The sequence below is a fragment of the Eurytemora carolleeae genome, unplaced genomic scaffold, assembly GCF_000591075.1.
Source record: "Eurytemora carolleeae unplaced genomic scaffold, Eaff_2.0 scaffold801, whole genome shotgun sequence".
NCBI lineage: Eukaryota > Metazoa > Arthropoda > Copepoda > Calanoida > Temoridae > Eurytemora > Eurytemora carolleeae.
This window is the reverse complement of record NW_019396729.1, coordinates 102,821-122,851: the sequence shown is the minus strand read 5'-3', so window position 1 is coordinate 122,851 and position 20,031 is coordinate 102,821. Positions and strand designations below refer to the sequence as shown.

The window sequence follows — 20,031 nt, the reverse complement described above, 5'->3', positions numbered from 1 at the left end:
AAAATAAGTTAAACTAACTTCATTTTGACGAGATTTTTTTTTGAAATTTTCATGAAAAACTTGCTGAAATAAGTGAAAATAAAAAAACCCGGCGTATTTCCAGGATAAAATCCGTACAATTTTAGGGTTACAAAATAAAAATCCGTACAATCCGTACATTTTGGCCACCCTGTAGTTTTGAAAAGGTTAACTTCCAATAATTCCTTTAGGTTTTTCTATAGTAAAAAATGTTAAATTAACTTGAAGATAAACTATAGTTATAAAAAATTCCATTAGTTTTTTAAATTATAAAACTTGGATATTAAATCATTTTTGATAAGATGAAGAATTTTAGGGTACCGTTGTAATTCGGGCAATGCTATCCTTATTCTTTGCATGGAGATCCACTTGAAATTATGCTTAAGTCCCTTTAACCCAATTATCGATGATAATTAAATTCTTTTTAAGACAAAATATTTTTATTTTCGTAAACATAGTTAGTTTTACAACATTTTACATTTATTGTTACTAGTTATAAACAATTTCATTTTACAATATATTTGGCTATTCTTTCATAGCTAGAATTACAGTTAATAATATTCGTGATATGAAACGATATACTATATTATTATAGCATTTTTTAGAGTAAATAGAAGATTGGGAGAAACTTCATAAGATTACTATGAGCTATAATATTATAGCTTTTTTCATAGTTCATAGAAGTAACATTTGCACTTGTAATGGAAACAACAAATCGGGTTCATTTAGTCCGGGGTAGACTAGAAAGCTCATAGCACATTTCAAACTTATCAGGATTGTATTAAAGAGGTACAAGATTTATAATATTCTCAAAAGAAAGATCAATTTGGGTTATCCGAGGTTCAATAAATATTTAAAATGCGCCGATATATATACGTGTATGAGATTAACATGGAAAGTTAACTCATGCACATTGGCTCGTTTGACCGGTTTATGGTCTGTAGGAGGTAGATTTTCAAGTAGTAGTTTACCAAGCTCAGCCATAGGAGTCTTCATGTACAGTAGTCTCTCACTACTCGACAACCCCTGGTAACAGCTCAGCGTGTATCCCAGGTACACAGTATACTCCTGTACATAGATAGTAAGAGTAATATTCTAAAACTCCTGTTATTTCTTTTATAGGCGTAATACGTTTCTCAAGCTCCAGGTTCATATACATCTTTACATTAAGCGCTATATTATCTCAGTCTTCGTTTAATCCATATAATTTTAGTACTTAAGGTTAAGATACAGATACGAATATATACAATTGTAGCATGGTGTACGTCATGCCTATACACATCTGAAATTAAGAATATTATTTATAAAAATTTATAAATAGTTCACTGACCGTCACATTATGAGTTATTCTTTATATGTACTTAAAAGAGTTGAGATGGGACGGTATAAGAAAAAACAGTTTGACATTTTTCAAAAAGCGAATTTCGTTAGGGGTAAATTTTTGAAAATTTGATAATTCATAAACCTTCCCGGGGGTCACGCGAGGTCTCACAAAAAAATTGGGCCCGATCGGTTCATCCATTTTGGCGTTTATTGGATACAAACCAACAAACAAACACCCAGACAAGCAAAGTATATATATACTAGAAATTCAAGGCGCTTCGCGCCCTTCTAAACAATGAAGCCTCTTTGTTTACATATTTACGTTTTACCCTTCTTTCCGTGCAGCTACTTTCAAAAGGCATTTTCCCTTTTATATTTAAGTGTGACTGTACTCGCTTTAGAGACGGGTTCTCCTGAGTTCTCATTTTGTCTCGTAAGATTAAATATCAACCTAGAACATATTTTCCAAAAAGACAAAAAAAAAACAAGAAACTTCAGAGAAAAGCTAATTTTACCAGAGTTTGAGTGAGACGGGAGGTAGGTCCTCGAGTTTCTTAACGTCGAAATTCTTCCGTTGGAGCTCATTCTACAGTACACCTTGGAAAATAAAAGAATATTTTAGCCAATGTTTTTTCTATATTATGTAGATCTAAGCTTCAATCCCTTTTCCTAATTAAATACAACTTCTAAGGTTTCACATACATTTTCTTCAGATAAGTCCAATTTAGAAAGTCAATGACGATGACGGGATTATCAGTTTTCAGAGTATTCCTCGGTCAGTTCATCAATCAATCACGTTAATGATTTATGTAACTGCGAAAATTTTAGGTTAACTACAAACGATCTATGACGATCTTTTTAATGAGAGTAACTACTCGGGAGTATTCATCAATCAATTAATCAATCAACCAAACAATCGAAAAGATGTAGTTTGAAGTACAAGACGTTTATATCAATAGAGATAAACGATGGAAGTATCAATTTTTTGTAGTTTTCATTTTCCATCTAATCCACAATTTAGTTAATTAATCGATCGAACCAGAAGTATAAAAAACAAATTTCGAAGTACAAGACAATCAATTAATCAAGTTTCAGAAAGAGTATTCCATTATTAATGAGATTCATCAATCAGTTAATCAATCGAAGTTCTATGTTTAATCCGACATGAAAGTTTTAAATATAATTCAATTCAATTCCTGAGTCCCATAAGAGATGACAGCATTCTAACATTAGTTTTTACCTTATTTGCGACATCTCCGTCGAGACACTTAGCGATAGATGCCATGTAGCAGTTCTTGATTTTATCATCCGCCTGCCAAGCAGACTTCTGATACGCCAATCTAGCCGCCTCGGTTCCATGCGCCATATCCGCCAACATGAACACCACTGCTTGACGTTAGATAATGGTAACTCCAAAAGTTTTTCGTTGATTTGCGTAATTTGTCGCCTCGTCGTGGGATCGCTGTGAGATAACTACTGCTCCAGCAGCGACGGGAGGACGGGTCTTGTCGAAAGCTCCCATGGCGACCTTGAGTCCTGCACCCTAAAATGTTTACATTAGTAAATCAAGCATGAATAAAAATACAGCTTTTTATTCAGTTCTGGTGGTTTATTGGCTTCTGTCATCATGTGTACTTTGTAAAAAACATGATTTGTCAAAACTTGAATTTGATAAGGATTCAAACATTTACTATCTTTCGGGTTTCTTGTATCATATAACCAAAACAAATCGAACCAAGTATAAAGGTAACTTGTCATATGAAAGATCCCGTTTTCTCTCATTTTCTAATAAAATATTAATTTTTAGCTCAGGCTATTCAAGTCCCAATTTCCCCTCATTTCCAACTAACTATTTTCGCGATATTTTCTTTTTAAATTCGTGTATTTAAAAAATGTCTACATTTTATAACAGACCAAATTTGTCATATCTCACCGTCCATAAACCTTTCCTTGGGTCATATGAGTTGCCACAGGAAAAAGATCAACAGACATGTAAAGTTTATTTATTTATAGATTATAGATATCCCTACCTCTCCGATGAGAACATTCTCCTCAGGTACAACAACATCCTCGAACGTGATTCCTCTGGCATCAGAAGAGCCCTGACCCATATTCTTCTCCTTCCTAACCGGAGTAACTCCTTGAGTATCTGCGTACACAATAAACCCTGTGAAGGCCTTGCTAGCTGGACACTTAAGTTCAGGGTTGGTACGCGCCAGGACGAAGTAATAGTTTGTAACTCCAACGTTGGTTATCCACATCTTTTGACCGTTTATCACCCATTTATCTCCTTTCTTCTCAGCCTTGGTTTTAATCCCAGCAACATCTGATCCTGCTCCAGGTTCTTAATATATACAAGAGATTAATACTGTACAAGCTAATTGAAAGTATTTCACCAAAGTTTATAAGTAAAAACTCGGACACTAGTAGTTGTTTGAGGACTATTGAACAAGTTCTCAGTTCTGCCTTACATTTCTTTCCAAATTAACGTTCTCGACAGAAACTTATTTACAAATGATTGTCTGGTTAATATGTACGAAAGAACGATTTAAATGTTAAATGATATTGTTTTATCAATCTACAAACAAACGGGCATTACTGGAAACTATGAGAAAGATTTTCATTTAAACCAAACATATAGAAAATATAAAAATCATAATGGTTCTAATATAAAAAATAATTCCCTGCCAGATTCAGCAGAATTGATTGAAAAATCGAAAATGTCCACTTGTCTCACAAAATGGGTTCAATATTGCGTGTTTAAAAGAAATCAACCTGTATCTCCATATGCATACATCAATGGTTCTTAATTGAGTCGGGAGAGATATTTTTTCTTCTGCTCCTTGTTTCCAGCAATCATAACCGACATGGAACCTAATCCTTTAGCTTCCAGAGCAGTCATTATTCTTGTGTAAGCATACGCCATCTTCTCAGTTATTAAATATCCGTCCAGTGTTCACAAACCAGTCCCTCAGTATTTCTCTGGAATATAAAGATTCATTTATCCAGTGGCGTGGGCTTTCTTAATAACCACCCAGGGAAACTGCCCGGAGATACACAGAATAGGTAGATAAGTAGACAAAATGGGTAGATAAGTAGACAAAATAGGTAGATAAGTAGACAAAATAGGAAGATAAGTAGAGAAAATAGGTAGATAAGTAGACAAAATAGGTTGATAAGTAAACAAAATAGGTTGATAAGTAGTCAGAATAGGAAGATAAGTAGACAAAATAGGTAGATAAGTAGACAAATAGGAAGATAAGTAGACAAAAAAGATAGATAAGTAGACAAAATAGGTTGATAAGTAGACAAAATAGGTTGATAAGTAGGCAAAATAGGAAGATAAGTAAAAAGATAGGTAGACAAGACAAAATAGGAAGATAAGCAGACAAAATAGGTTGATAAGTAAACGAAATAGGAAGATAAGTATACAAAATATGAACATAAGTAGACAAAATAGGTAGATAAGAAGACAAAATAGAAAGATAAGTAGACAAAATAGGAAGATCAGTAGACAAATAAGCAGATAAGTAGACAAAATAGTGTAATCGATGAAAAAAAAATTATCAATATATTAGGAAGTTGAAAAGGAAAGTAAGATGATAAAAAATTTATAATTTAACTAATGTTTACCGTAAAATTCTTCAATCTTGACAAACTGGATTGATACGGGAGACATCATGCCCTTATGGTTCTTGGGTGACATTTTCAAATTTGTTTTCACATTTTTCTAAAACAAATAATCAAAAATAGTCGCCTATTTAAATACTGGAGCTCTGATGATAATTCTTTTAGCGACATACTGGAGCTCTGAGAATAATTCTTTAAACAACATACTGGAGCTCTGAGAATAATTCTTAAAGGGACATACTGGAGCTCTGAGAATAAGTCTTTAAACGACATACTGGAGCTCTGAGGATAAGTCTTTAAGCGACATACTGGAGCTCTGAGAATAATTCTTTAAACTACATACTGGAGCTCCGAGGATAATTCTTTAAACGACATACTGGAGCTCTGAGGATAATTCTTTAAGCGACAAAGTAAGTATTAAATTTGTTTAAAGAAGACATTTAATTTAAAATCCTTCAATTTCTCTTTCCTTCTTCTTCTTTTTCTTTCTTTTCTTGAGTTTAGTTTCTTCTCCAATAATCTGAGACATCTGCTCATCATCCTCGATCTCTGCCTCCTGCATCTCGATCTCTTCCTCCTGGTACTGTTCCTCCTTATCCTCGATCTCATCTTCCTGATATGGTTCCTCCTTATCCTCGATCTCATCCTCCTGGTACTGTTCCTCCTTGTCCTCGATCTCCTCCTCCTGGTACTGTTCCCCCTTATCCTCGATCTCCTCCTCCTGATACTGTTCATCGGTCTCTTCCTCGATCTCAAACTCAACCATTGAAGCAGCCTCATCCTAAAATATTCAAAGGTATTTATTTTCTTAAAAAATCATCCCCCCAAATATCTCAGATATATTTACATTTTACGCGGAGTCAAACAACAAATGTTTTTTATGGTTTCATTCTGGGGGAAACGCCATTTTAATGAGGGGGATGATTCTCTAAGAAAATAGTTACCCTTCCCATTTTGAATAATATTAACAACACGAAAAGGATATATTCATGCTTAAACAACGTTTATCTCTTATTTTAACCCGAATTTACGAAACATTTTTTTACCTTTATTTCTTCTGCAGGAGCTTGAGCCGGTTTAGTCATCTTCTTCCTGGGTTTAGGTTTAGGCTTAGCAGAACCATGAACAAGTTGCACATTCTTCAGATTATTGTCTAAACCTCTATTCCAACCTGAAACAAAAATTAATGATACAGGGATATCGACATAATTTCAAGTAACTTTATTTTAAGTAGCTCAACCCTGGAGCTCAACCTACGCGCTCAACCCGGGAGCTTAACCCAACAGGTCAGCTTAACGTAACATAGCATAAAGGACATAATTTTTCGACTGAAGGTTAAATGATGATAATAATAATGATAACACTATCAAGTTGCAAAGATATCGGGATTATACCATAAGAGTCTTTTCTTAATCTAAGTAATGGCAGAACTGCCGGAAGCTAAAACAATTCGAGCCATAACATTTCAGGAAACTATTTTATGAGAATTAAGAAAAGAAAATATAATTTTTAAGACTTAATTAATATTTAATAAAAATAAAAGAAAAAAAGATAATTGGCTAAAAATCAAGTTTCAGTTTTCTCGATAATAAATTATTAACCCTTGAAGCAGGATTCCTCTTAAATATAAATATTAAAATTAGCTTGTTTTCTCATTTAGTAAGGCATTTGCTCATCAAAAATTGCAGATATCGTTTTAAAAAGGTGTTTAATTTTACCATACTAGCCTTAGAGGGCGCTTCGCGCCCATCTTCTAAATTAATTGTGAACATGTTTTCTTTGTGTATATCGTAAAACAAAACAAAAATAATTCGCGGATTTTCACAAAAAATTTCGTAGATTTTCAAAAATTTAATGAAGATCAAATTTTGATGGAGACAAATATTTGAAATTTTGATCATTCATAAACCTTCCCTGGGGCTCCGTGAGGTCCCACAAAATATTTGGGCCCGATCGGTTTAGCCGTTTGGACGTTTATTGGATACATACAAACAAACAAACAAACAAACAAAAAAACAAACAGACAAACAGACTATCAGACAGACAAGCCAAATTTATATATAGGCTAGTCTAATTTATGGGAGGCAAAATACACAAATAATACTCGAAACACCTTTTCATAATTTGTATTAGCCTTATAGCTTTTCAAAAGATTTATTCATTTCAAATTATCAAGATTCTCGAAAATCTCAATTTAAAGCCTAAATTATCCGTTTTGATGTGGGACACCCTGTATCTTGACTTAAGGTGAATAGAAACACTAACCTGATATAACAGTGTTGGTGACAGTTATAACATCAAGTTTGGTAGGAACATCAGAAAGTAAAACATCGCTCTGCTCCGCCGGTGCAGCATCATGATTCTTGGTGATCTGATCGAGGAATTCTTTGGCACTTTTCAGATTTCTGTAAAGTTTTCCTGTTATCAAGAACTTAAAATAATAAAACAATAACGCCAAAAAACACTGTATACTCTTCCTTTTACCTGGATCAAAATTCAAAATACATGGATACTCATTACAGTAACAAGAGATTTAACGTATCATTAAAATTATGTAAAAATGTAATTACAGCAACAGAATATTTCTGCATTATTTTATAGTTTCGAATAGAAAATAGAAAATTAAATTTAGAAAAATCAAACATTGTATAATAATGATACACGGAAATCAAACCCGAGTTGCCACAAACTACACCAAATCATAAGATAGATTAAACTCTTCTTTATGTTAAAGTTATTATGATGAAGTTCCCTGTTGGTGATATATAAGTGTTCCAAGACGATTTGGAGGTTTTATGGTTTATTCTCCTCCATCCTGGTCCCAACTCAGGAGCTAAAACAGGGATGTATATAAGGGTGACACACAAAGGTGGTTAACATTTGTTTAGGGTGCTTAGTTTCTATGGGTGATGTGGCCCAATATGAGCGTTGTGTGAAAATTCTAGCTAGATCTGAGCATTACATGAGGTAGAAGTCGTTTTCAGTTTTTCGTCAAAACCTTAATCTTTGATGGAAGTCAACCTACGATCCCAAATTTTCTTTGTGATCCAAGTAGATGACCATTATTGGTGGCTAAATGCAAAATGTCAGCCTTTTATCTCAATTTAAGAACCAAAAATCCAGCCTTGTGCAAAATTTGGTGTCACAAAGTGATGAATTGCCCTATCCTTAACAAAAATCGAGATTTTTAATTGACACTACTTCCACCTGAATTCCATCAAGTTAGAGCAACAATTTTTTTGGGCATTTTCAAATAATAATAACTATGGTGGTAATCAGAAAAGGAATGATTATCGTCTTTAACCTTTTCATGTTGTAAAATGGCGCTAAAAATTTCTAAAAATGTGCCAGGAAAATATTCTGGAAATTAATCATTTCTAACCAATTCCAAATCAGGGGTCCATATAATTTCATTTCTGATCCCTAATGGGATCGGGGTTGAAAGTAAATTTAGGGGCATGAAAGTACACTTTAAATGTCATTGAGAACTTTGACAAGTTTATGTGTACATGTACTACGCTTCAGAAATGTGTTCTGCATTTGGGGTGTTAAAAGAAGTAAATATTAGTATTTAATATAAGATATAAATTATAATATACAAAAAAATAAACACTCCCTTGCAGTAAACATTCTGCAATATGGAAATTTTTCTACACTTGACATTATACTTCCAATTGTTTACAATAACAACATGGTTTATTTCTGCCACTAATATCAATTAATTAATCAACATTTGGGATTGATCAGATGGAATTATATGGACCCCTGTTCCAAATAAGTTTCCTATGAAACAACGAATTAATTAATGCCAACATTTCTTAACACATTATTTAACGGTGAAGGAGGTGACACATTGCGCATAATTCAAACTATGCAAACTCAATATTTGATTTCTGACGATCATACACCTGGAGTATCTTGAAGAGAGGCGGCGGGCAGGATGGCGGCGGAGTCATGGGGCTTGATGGCCAGAGGCTGGATATTGGAAAGATCCCCGAAGGATACCGTCGACACATCATTTTTCGACTTTTTGCTAAAACATAACACAAGAAAAAACAAGAAATCGTGGTATGTTAAAAGAAACTCTACGTGGAACCCCCTGCCCACAGAGTTTTCTATTTTCCTGAAAATCATTACTCCCCCCCCCTTCTCCTCCTAAATCTTTTATTCCTCAGTATTGCAAAAATCGTTCGACAATAATTCGGTGGGAATGATGGGGAAAGTTTTTACAATATTCTCTCTCTCCCCCCCCCCCAATTCTGTTGAAAAAGCCATAAGAACGATGTCAAACTTTATTGAGGTAAAACTTAAATTTCTACTGTCTCCGTATTGGCTAACCTACGCGATATAAAATATCAGAATATTTCGCATACCTCTGCCCATCATTTACCCAATGGAACCACCCGGAAAAATTGGTTTTCACTAAAATTAGCAAAAGGGATAAAGTTCTATAAACTCGGAATTATTTGCGGCATTCTACACCAGGAAAATCTGAAAATGCACGTGAATAAGGTGAACATTTATAAGGACATTGAACTCGAAAATTTGAATTCGATTGAAACTATTTTTATAAACTTACAAAAATCTAATATTTCGCACCAACGTGGCCCGTTTCTTAAAATACAGTTTTATCTTGGTGGATTAGAAGGTTGGAAGGATGAGAATTTCGAGGTGGCTCGGACGAAAAAATGAGAAGAATGTGGCTCGGACTAGAAATTGTTGTGGCTAGCCTTCCTCCCCTAATCAAAAAGCTCATCTTAAAATCAAAAAAATATCTTTTTGTGTTTGGTTAGACAGGACTTTTGATACTTCAATCCAAAATCCCCCATTATCATCCCTACCCTTCCAAGTTACCAAAAAAACTGGAAAACTAAAAATAACTTTTCAATAAATATGAACCCCTATCCAGTGTCCACAGTCAGTGTTCAACCCCCTGTGTTAATAACTACCTTGGTTCACTCTCTGTCTCTGCTTTTCGTTTCGAAGAATCAGGAGTCGTCTTTGTTCTAGCTTCAGACTTCTTAGTACTCCTTAATGGACTTGCAGGTTTAGTCGGAGTTTTGGTTTTCTCAGAGTTGGCAGGTTTAGGGGTTGTAAGGTTAGGTGTTGCAAGGTTAGGGGTTGCATGACTAGGAGTTACAGCGGAAGCTCTATTAGGGGTTATCACTGACTTTCCATAAGCAGGTGCAGGAGTTCCTGAAAAAAATTCTCTAGATATTTCTGAAGATTCTAAATGTTTATAGAACACAAGATAAAAAATGAAACATAAAATCTCATCAACTTGCTTAATATGAGTGTTTGCAAAAACAAGGGATAATAATCGATTATGAATTCAGACAAATTTCCGAAATTTTTCATACTTTAGTCAATCCTTGGAGTACTAAATCTGCGATAAGAGCTATTTTTAATAAATTAGGTTAATTTCTGTCAAAAAGTAAAATGTAAAAAAAATGCTGTAGATATTGAATATAAAATTTTTATAAAAACCTTGATCTGAGCTTTGGTTCTCCGCTATCGTTGAGTCATTCCTGGAAAAAATGGGCTGCAACAGTTAACATTTTTCTGTTTGTATGGGATAGAGGAAATCTTTGCTTGTTTAAATCAATTAAATGTAGTTTTAGTGAAAAGGGGATGGTGGAGATGGCACATTTGATGTAGGGGGGGGGGGGGGCGGCGGCCTATCTTCATTTTTGGTTCAAATCTTCCAATTTTATGGCTGCACGCCTAATTAGTGATCGAGATTCCTAAAATAAAATTGAATTTTAATGACCTCAAATGACCTCCACAAATAGAAAATATTTCAACTATGGCTTTATGCCTATCAAACGAAAGCTAGGAACCCATGGAATACAGTAGCAGCAACAAATCAAGTGTTTGACCTTCTAATGATCTCTTACGACCTCTAATGACCTAAATGACCTCCAAAAATGAAAATGTTTTAACTATGGCTTTTTGCATATCAAACGAAAGCTAGGAACCCCAGGAATACAGTAGCAGCAACAAATCCAGTGTTTGACCTTCTAATGACCTCTAACGACCTCTAATGACTTAAAATGACCTCCAAAATAAAAATGTTTTAACTGTGGCATTATGCATATCAAACGAAATATAGGAACCCAGGAAATACCATAGCAGCAATTGAATCCAGTGTTTGACCTAAAATGACATCCAAAAATAAAAATGTTTTAACTATGGCTTTAAGCATATCAAAAGAAAGCTAGGACCCAGGGAATACAGTAGCAGCAACGCATCCAGTGTTTGTCTTTCTAACAACCTTTAATGACCTCCAAATTGAAAATGTTTTAACCATAGTATGTATTTCAAATGAAAGCGAGGAACTAGAGAATACAGTAGCAGCAACAAATCTAGTGTTTGAAATTCTAATGACCTAAAACGACCTCCTATAATAACCTCCATTAAAATATTTAAATATGGCTTTAGGCATGTCAAACAAACATTAGTAACCCCCAAAGAATCGAGTGGCAGCAATGTTTGACTTTCTAATGACCTCTAACGACCTGTAATGACCTCCAAATTGAAATGTTTTAAATAAGGATTTATGTATATCAATCAAAAGCTAGGAACCCAGACAATACAGTAGTGGTGTCATCATTAACCTATTTGGATTGCTTTAATCAATAAAACATTTATTTGAAACATGTGTCACTAGTGTTTTAATTATTGTGACACAATTTGATTTATTTATTTAATGTTGCAAATTAAAGCATTTACTTTTTATGGGGGTACTTAATCACATTTTTATTGATACAGAATTGTTTTCGTGTAAAACGTGTTACCCATTTTTGGAGGTCATTTAGGTCATTAGAGGTCATTTGAAGGTCAAACACTGGATTTGTTGCTGCTACTGTATTCCCTGGGTTCCTAGCTTTGGTTTGATAAGCATAAAAGCCATAGTTAAAATTTTCTATTTGTGGAGGTCATTAGAGGTCATTAGAGGTCATTAGAAGGTCAAACACTGGATTTGTTGCTGCTACTGTATTCCTGGGGTTCCTAGATTTTATTTGATATGCATAAAGACTTAGTTAAACATTTTCATTTTTAGAGGTCATCTAGGGCATTCGAGGTCGTCAGAGGTCATTCGAAGGTCAAACACTGGATGTGTTGCTGCTACTGTATTCCCTGGGTTCCTAGCTTTCGTGTGATTACATAAAGCCATAGTTAAAACTTTTTCATAATTGGAGGTCATTTATGTCGTTAGAGGTCATTAGAAGGTCAAACACTGGATTTTTTTTAGGGAAACTATACACCGCTGCACATCCTTGATAAAATATATTTTAATTTTTTTTGAAGAGTTTTATGACGTCAACTTTCCATCTCTCTGATATCTGTGGAAGGTGTACGTGATGCTGTCTCCAGGTTCAACTGAAAACAAACATGTTTTTTATTAAAATAAATAATTTTTATGTACTATGAACGGACTGTATCTATTCACAACGATACCCCTTAGATCATAAGTAACTTATGACTAAGGATACATGAGATACGTTTAAAGATAACAAATGTTGACTTGTGTGGTTATGTTGTTACTCAGATCGATATTATTATTATTAACGGACAACCCTGCATTCGGTGATATAGTGCTCGGCGCCTCTAGCCGCCCGAAACACATCCATGGGAGAAGACTTACAACAGGCGAGCTGCCGGAGAAACACATCCATGGGAGAAGACTTACAACAGGCGAGCTACCGGAGAAACACATCCATGGGAAAAGACTTACAACAGACGAGCTGCCGGAGAAACACATCCATGGGAGAAGACTTACAACAGGCGAGCTGCCGGAGAAACACATCCATGGGAGAAGACTTACAACAGGCGAGCTACCGGAGAAACACATCCATGGGAAAAGACTTACAACAGACGAGCTGCCGGAGAAACACATCCATGGGAGAAGACTTACAACAGGCGAGCTGCCGGAGAAACGCACGTTCGACTGTTTTAGTGAAAGATTACTAGGATTTACGTGGAAAGTATCTTAAAGTGCGAAAGTGCATAAGATAAAAATATTAGAATTTTTATAAACTAAACCATATTTTTATAAGGAAACCCAATTTATTTTTTTAATATTTGAAAGACATCTTGCACGTACGGGATTCACTTGATTTCGAAAAATCTAATTCTTATTATCCTTCCGTGGAAAAATGTGAAAATGCGGGAAAGAAAAAGTGCATTATTTAATATGGGGGAGGTTCAAATAAGTCATAGAAACTAGTCTACATTTGTATCTCACCTGTTACAAGGTTAATATCAACCATACAGTAGTCTATATTTGTATCTCAAATGTTACAAGGTTATTATCAACCATACAGTAGTCTATATTTATATCTCACCTGTTACAAGGTTAGTATCAACCATACAATAGTCTATATTTATATCTCACCTGTTACAAGGTTATTATCAACCATACAGTAGTCTATATTTATATCTCACCTGTTACAAGGTTAGTATCAACCATACAATAGTCTATATATCTCACCTGTTACAAGGTTATTATCAACCATACAGTAGTCTACATTTGTATCTCACCTGTTACAAGGTTATTATCAACCTTCACCATAAGTACTTCATTGGTTTTACAGATTACCAGGTCCGGCCTGACCTCTAGAACACGGCCCCACAACCTTAAGCAATCAAGGGTTTAATTTGGTTTCTAAGGGATTGTTGACAAAATTTCAAGAAACCCTCAATTTTTAAAATGGCATATTCGAATCACAAAAGCTTTGTTCGATCAAGAATGAATTAAATATCCATGTAAATCTTTCTAAAATTAGATAATTTTTAATATTTTCTACTGCAAGAAAACAATGTAAAAATTATTTAATTTAAACAATTTTCAAATTAGAAATTTGTTTTTGATCAGATACAGATTACCAGGGTATCGTTGTTTTTCTAAATTAAGGGTCATTGTAATTACAAAACATCACTTTCATCCAAATTTTTCCCCAGTATGTAAGGAATGTTTTTAATCGCTGTTTAGTGGAAAATAAGATTATCGGGTAATAGAGGAATTATTGGAGGGATATATATTTTCGCTTTAAAATCTTTAGCTCCTCAGATGCTAGGAATTTTTGCAATCGTTGAAAATACTTGATTTCTTGTTTAAAAAGTTTTTTAAAGAACTAGAAATGGTTAACAACTATTTATCAATAAAATACAGGGCTAAAATTTATATATTTGAAAAGCTCTTGAAAAATGGATGTAATAACTTGTGTCTCATGTTAATATTTGTCAAAATAAATATTTATTTTAGGACTTTGACGTACTTTTTGACCTTCTTTAAATCCTCCCTTGCAACCTAACGATTGAAGATAAGATGTCTAATTTATTTTAATGAGCAGGCCTTGGAAAAGTTGGAGTAGGGACATATATCACACTCACCTATCTCAACTCTAACCACCCCCCATCCATATTACACAAAATAGCCCAATCGGGACAGGGTTAAGAAAAGAATTCAATCGCGGCACACATGAGTTTACTAATAGCTTACACGTTATGAATTTTTTCAGTAAAAATTCGAAGTAAGAATGAATTAAGTACGTTTTTCTATTACTCCCCCCCCCTGCCCCTTAGTCAATTTAAAAGGTCTTCCATGAAACTCGAGCGCTTTAATTTTTCACGATTTGAAAAAACAAATTTTCGATATAAATATTAAAAACTCCTAATAGAACACAATAGTTAAAAATTATGCTAGAGTTACCTTTCACCGGGATTTGGTTTNGGGGGGGGGGGGGGGCAGGAGGATTAGAACTTCGAAACTTTTCTAGCGATGGGAGAGGGTGAAACATTGGAATAAAATCCACTAATTTTTTATGCTTATATAGAAAATAAATCCATGTTTTTTATGCACTCACTTGCTCTCTAATTCGTCAAAATCAAATCAAATGAAGAAATACCTGAAACTCTGGTTCTATGGTTACTGTAAGCTTAGTTTTGATTGCTGTTACAGTTGAAACAGAATCAAAGTCAATAATTAGCTTAGACATTTTTTCTGAAATTTACACAAGTTGATTTTCATAAACTTGATAATAAAAATAACTGTTAATATTACGATAGTATAAAAGATGCAAAAAGGATTTGCACCATTAAAGGTCCATTATTTCTTGTTTGTAGCAGAACCCCCCTGTGCCATGGTCACAATTGTCTTCATAAACACCATCATCGAGGTCATCCTGGTCTTGATGTGATTCAATTTATATTTCTGTTTCATTCATTAGTCTTTTCTTTCAAATCGATTTTCGTCTCTGTCGTGTTCTAACCCTGTCTTCAGATCTGTGGAAAAATTCTTCAAGTTTCTGTATAAAACGTATTTCTCCCGCCTAAGTTCCGTTCGTGTAAACAGATTTCATCATCTTTAAAAGGAGTGACCGGCTATGAAAGGTAGTTAAATTGAGTATGCAGTGGAAGTGGAAAACTTTTTTCGGATTCATTTGAGACATACAGTACTTTTTAAAGATCTGTAAATCCTGAGTTTGAGCGCAAATTCGACGTTCAAAACTCCTGCTTTTGGGGTGGATCTGGATATGTTTTCAGAATTAGTTTTTTTTTTATTTATTCCATCGCTTGTTCCGTCTGTGTAAATAGAGATCATTAGATCATAGAAGTACGAAGCGTTCAAAATTGTTTAATAATTTATTTGTTTCCATACTACATCATCAGAAAGCGCTAGGAGAAACTTGCTTGGGACAGTGAGAGCTTTCATAAGATTGGTAAGTCGAACAGAACCTTTCTTTGCAAACTCACTAAGACCTTCTCAACGGCCTATTGATAGTGTTCCTAATGCTTTGAATCATTTCAGACAGGTTGTTTAAATTGTAATTATTACGTTCGTGTTCCTCCAGTTTGCTTATTTTAATATTCTGTAACTTTAACATTGTTAATTAATTAGGCTAATGAGTCCTAGAAAAAACTTTATGAACTCCTCCCTCTTTTCTAATTTAGTAAACGCTTCTCAAGTCGAATAATCGTCTTCGTTTTCCAGAGTTTTCTGATTCTCACTAAAACTTGAAATCTTTAAAAAGAGGAAGGGTCTATTAATCGTGTACTAGCCAAAATATCAGAGGCATGGATTAAGATTTCCTGGAGAGGGGGGGGGGGGGGAAATCTAATAATTATCGCGCAATGTTTTACGCCCCCCCCCCCCTTCCAGACCATGTACGACCCCATTCATGATGTACATCAAATTATGGCGTTTAGTTGAGATTGATTTCAATTATAAATTAAGACTTTTTAAACAGCGTATAAAATAGCAAATCCACCAATATAAAAAAAATCCGCGATGATAAGTCTCCTGTGCCCTGGGAACATATTAGTTGCAGTTTTTTAAAGCATCATTATGAAGAAAATTAAGGACATTGAAGGATGATAATAATTTTTGGCAGGTTCTACATAAACACCTACCATGCCAATTATAATTCATACTAGACTTTTAAGGCGCTTCGCGGCCATCTTATATTTCAACCTTTAATTGTGGTTTTATCTCTGAAATCTTCTTTTTGTACACAAAGGATTTTTAACTACTCAATTTCGCTGAAAAATGAAATTTGCTAATCGTTTCGACTATAAATCATAGAAGTTCCAGGTGCGCGACGCGATCTGACAAGTAGTTTGGAAGTTTGGTCAAAAAAACTAATTTATTTTTATTAAATTGACGATTATTAGGACGAACGACTTAGAAACCCCGAAATGTCGGCTCAACTATAGAAACTCTATGATTTTCAGCCACCTTTATTTTTGGTCATCCAGAAAAATCCAATTCCTCTTAGTCAATTTCAATTAAGAATTACTAATCTTCATAAATATACTACTTCACTATGTGGATTGTGGATGTGGGCGCGCAGAGGAACCCCATCAAGTACACTGCAGTGGAGAAGAGAGCCAAAGAAAATGAACATAAAGAACTTCCATCATTTTTTATTTATATCCTGTTTTTTATGTTTAGTTACTTTCCTCATCCTCACTTTTTCTGTATTTGTCTAGCTACTTACCGTATCCTTTGAATACAGTGCCGGCATTTTGAGATTTCAAGTTCGTCCATCGTCAAATTCGACGAATTCGTCTGAAAATTGTCAACTATTCACGCTCAAAATTGAAAAATGACAACCTACAGCATATACCAACTTTTGAGTATGAATAGATAAAAATGTTCCGGAGAATTCGTTGAATTTGACGATGGCGGCACTTTATTCAAAGGATACAGTAAGTAGCTAGACAAATACAGAAAAATTAAGTCTCTAAGTCGAAAAATGACAACTTACAGCATAAAGCGACTTTTTGAGTTTATAGATTAAAATGTTCAGACGAATTCGTCGAATTTGACGACGGACGAACTTGAAATCTCAAAATGCCGGCACTGTATTCAAAGGATACGGTAAGTACCTAGACAAATACAGAAAAATTCAGTCTCTAAGTCGAAAAATGACAACTTACAGCATAAAGCGACTTTTTGAGTTTATAGATGAAAATGTTCAGACGAACTCGTCGAATTTGACGACGGACGAACTTGAAATTTCAAAATGCCGGCACTGTATTCACAGGATACGGTAAGTAGCTAGATAAATACAGAAAAATTAAGTCTCTAAGTCGAAAAATGACAACTTACAGCATAAAGCGACTTTTTGAGTTTATAGATGAAAATGTTCAGACGAATTCGTCGAATTTGACGATGGACGAACTTGAAATCTCAAAATGCCGGCACTGTATTCAAAGGATACGGTAAGTAGCTAGACAAAACAGAAAAAGTTAGGATGAAGTCACTAACTAAACAATAAATGATACGTAAAAAATATTATGGAGGTTCTTTATGTTGATTTTCTATGGCTCTCTTCTCCACTGCAGTGTACTTGATGGGGTTCCTCTGCGCGTCCACATCCACATAGTGAAGTAGGATATCTCTGAAAATCACTTTGCATGAAGATTAGTAATTCTTAATTGAAATTGATTAAGAGGAATTGGATTTTCCTACATGACAAAAAAAAAGGTGGCTGAAAATCTTTTAATCTGAATATATTCCTAAAGAACGATTTTTGAACCCCACCCCCCCATCCTATCAATTTTGNGGGGGGGGGGGGCTGAGGGGGTCCAAAAATCGTTCACTAGGACAGACCCTAAATCTGCAATGAAAGTAAATAGTAATCTTTAAAAAAAGTATCAAAACAGTACTTGCTGTCCTTGTAACTTTTTAGGGTCCGTCCTAGTCCTAATAGTCAAAGCGATTAGAGCAACTGTCATTTTTCGGCGAAATTGGGTAGTTAAAAATCCATTAGGTGTTCCGCAGTTTCCCAGAGATAGATGTTCCTAAACCCTTGCTAAAATACTGGGACTGGACAAGCTGTACACTGCACCGTTGTTGGAAAGATTCTTTTCTAATTGAAACCGATTTTCCTACGATATTTCACCATGCCTTTTCCTCGAAATCGTAATTCTGTCATTCATTCTGACACCCATGCATGCTGATTTGAATTTGAAACCCATAAATGCATTTTGTTGCGGCATTCAGATTTGTCGGCAATTGTAATGAGATCGTCTTCGTATAATTTTCTCCTTTTGAAAACGTTTAATTTAATCAATCATTAGTTTAAGAGTGCATCTGCATCTACGGAAATCAAAGAGATATTTTTTCTGTCAGATTTAATCATTTTAAATCAAAACTTTTGAGTATCTTCTCCATGAATGTGATCTTTTTAATTTGACAAAACAACTGCTGCTGAGTGAGGGAGGGGCAATGCGGTCAAAAAAAGGGGTTTTTAATGTTAATGTTAATGTAATGTTAATGTTGCCAATTTACGCGCGCAAATTGTGCCCCCCCTAAACAAAAGCCCTCGTGTACGCCCCTGCCTACAGTGCATCGGACCTACCACAGCTGTTAAAACCACGTGATTGTAGGTCGGATGGGCAGTAGAGGGGATGGGCGTAGGTCCAAAAATACACCATCGAGAAATTGGCCTTTACGTTGAAAAAAATGTTCTCTTTGCTAATTTATGAATCTTTATTTTTCTTAAGAATTTACGATTTTTTTAGTAAGAATATTTTTGGTTTTTGGTTTTTGAGTAAAGAAATATCCCTGCTCGATCCAGGTAGAATATACCAAGGGTCAATATCCTTCACAAAAAAATTGGATTTTTTTCTGCTTCTTTTTATTGAGCTATAATTTTCCATTTGAATGTTTAAATTATGGTTTCAAAAATTGTCCTTGTTTTTCGATGCATTTTTCAAAGTGTACACTGTACTGTTTTAAATAAGCAGACAGAGGCGTTGTTTTTTTTAAATGTATGCAAATTTGTAAATATGTCGAATTCATTGTTTTTTTGTGAATTATCATTATTGTGTAATGGCTTGAATTTTCAGATATAGTTTTCTTTAATTTTAATTTGATAGCAGCTATTTTTGAAGACGTCATGTTTTTTTTTAGTTAATTGTTAATTCATATTTTAATGTCCCAGGAGTGTCCCCTGGTGATTTAGCGTAATATAAAGATTATATATTATTATATAAAGATCTGTTCATTTTCATTTTTAAATTTGGTCGTTTCCTAGCTCATATTTTTAGGACCACGCTATTCGACTCCAGCCCCCGGCCCATCCCCCTTATTAACTGTTCTCTGCATAAAATTAAAGCTTTTTAATACTTCTTGGGTTACCTACTTCTTAAATTAATAAATTAGTTAAATTAATTTTATTTCAGATATTGTAATGGTGAATTAGAATGAATTTCTTGAAGGGTTTAGCGGATAAAGCTAAATCTGCTGCAGATGCTTTAGATTCTCCAACTAAACTTGGGCAAGGTATTATTAATCAACCTTCTTTCCAGGGGGGCTCAGCACGGTATATTCCTAGAAAACGGTTTTTGGCCCCCCCCTCCTAACAATTTTGTACATGGATCTTACAGAAAGTGTATTAACTTAACCTAACCCGTGGCCGCAGCGCTCGGCCCCCTAGCCTGTCCTAGCCGCAGCGCTTGGCCCAGAAAGTGTCTTAACCTAACCTAACCCTAAATAATACTAAAATATACTAATTTATTAATTTCGTCATGTACAAAATTGATAGG

The 20,031-nt window shown here is 34.5% G+C and overlaps 3 protein-coding genes and 1 long non-coding RNA gene across 4 annotated transcripts in view; 1 reads left to right on the top strand and 3 right to left on the bottom strand.

The window, feature by feature from the left end:
• Nucleotides 1-859: 859 nt before the first annotated feature.
• Nucleotides 860-5,047, bottom strand: LOC111707888 (probable medium-chain specific acyl-CoA dehydrogenase, mitochondrial). The gene is given in 6 exon segments (XM_023481071.1): nucleotides 860-1,086; nucleotides 1,857-1,938; nucleotides 2,582-2,884; nucleotides 3,372-3,685; nucleotides 4,117-4,323; nucleotides 4,975-5,047. Coding segments are annotated over 6 exon segments (1,035 nt in total). The 3' UTR covers nucleotides 860-1,030.
• Nucleotides 5,048-5,066: 19 nt separating this feature from the next.
• LOC111707887 (translation initiation factor IF-2) lies at nucleotides 5,067-11,772 on the bottom strand. Its single transcript, XM_023481070.1, has 7 exons — nucleotides 11,769-11,772; nucleotides 9,921-10,167; nucleotides 8,880-9,004; nucleotides 7,724-7,804; nucleotides 7,237-7,389; nucleotides 6,018-6,142; nucleotides 5,067-5,752 (listed from the first exon to the last, which is right to left on the bottom strand). The coding sequence occupies exons 1-7, from the start codon at nucleotides 11,770-11,772 to the stop codon at nucleotides 5,417-5,419; spliced, it is 1,071 nt and encodes a 356-aa protein (XP_023336838.1). The 3' UTR covers nucleotides 5,067-5,416.
• A 523-nt stretch (nucleotides 11,773-12,295) lies between these two features.
• LOC111707890 (uncharacterized) lies at nucleotides 12,296-14,706 on the bottom strand. Its single transcript, XR_002766549.1, has 3 exons — nucleotides 14,687-14,706; nucleotides 13,516-13,610; nucleotides 12,296-12,354 (listed from the first exon to the last, which is right to left on the bottom strand). It is a non-coding gene; the product is annotated as an uncharacterized LOC111707890 (long non-coding RNA).
• A 4,966-nt stretch (nucleotides 14,707-19,672) lies between these two features.
• Nucleotides 19,673-20,031, top strand: part of LOC111707886 (early endosome antigen 1) — an 11,217-nt gene continuing 10,858 nt past the window's right edge. The window contains exon 1 of the mRNA XM_023481069.1: nucleotides 19,673-19,768. Within this exon, the coding sequence (XP_023336837.1) occupies nucleotides 19,690-19,768 (79 nt within the window). The 5' untranslated portion in view covers nucleotides 19,673-19,689. The remainder of the gene's footprint in view (nucleotides 19,769-20,031) is intronic.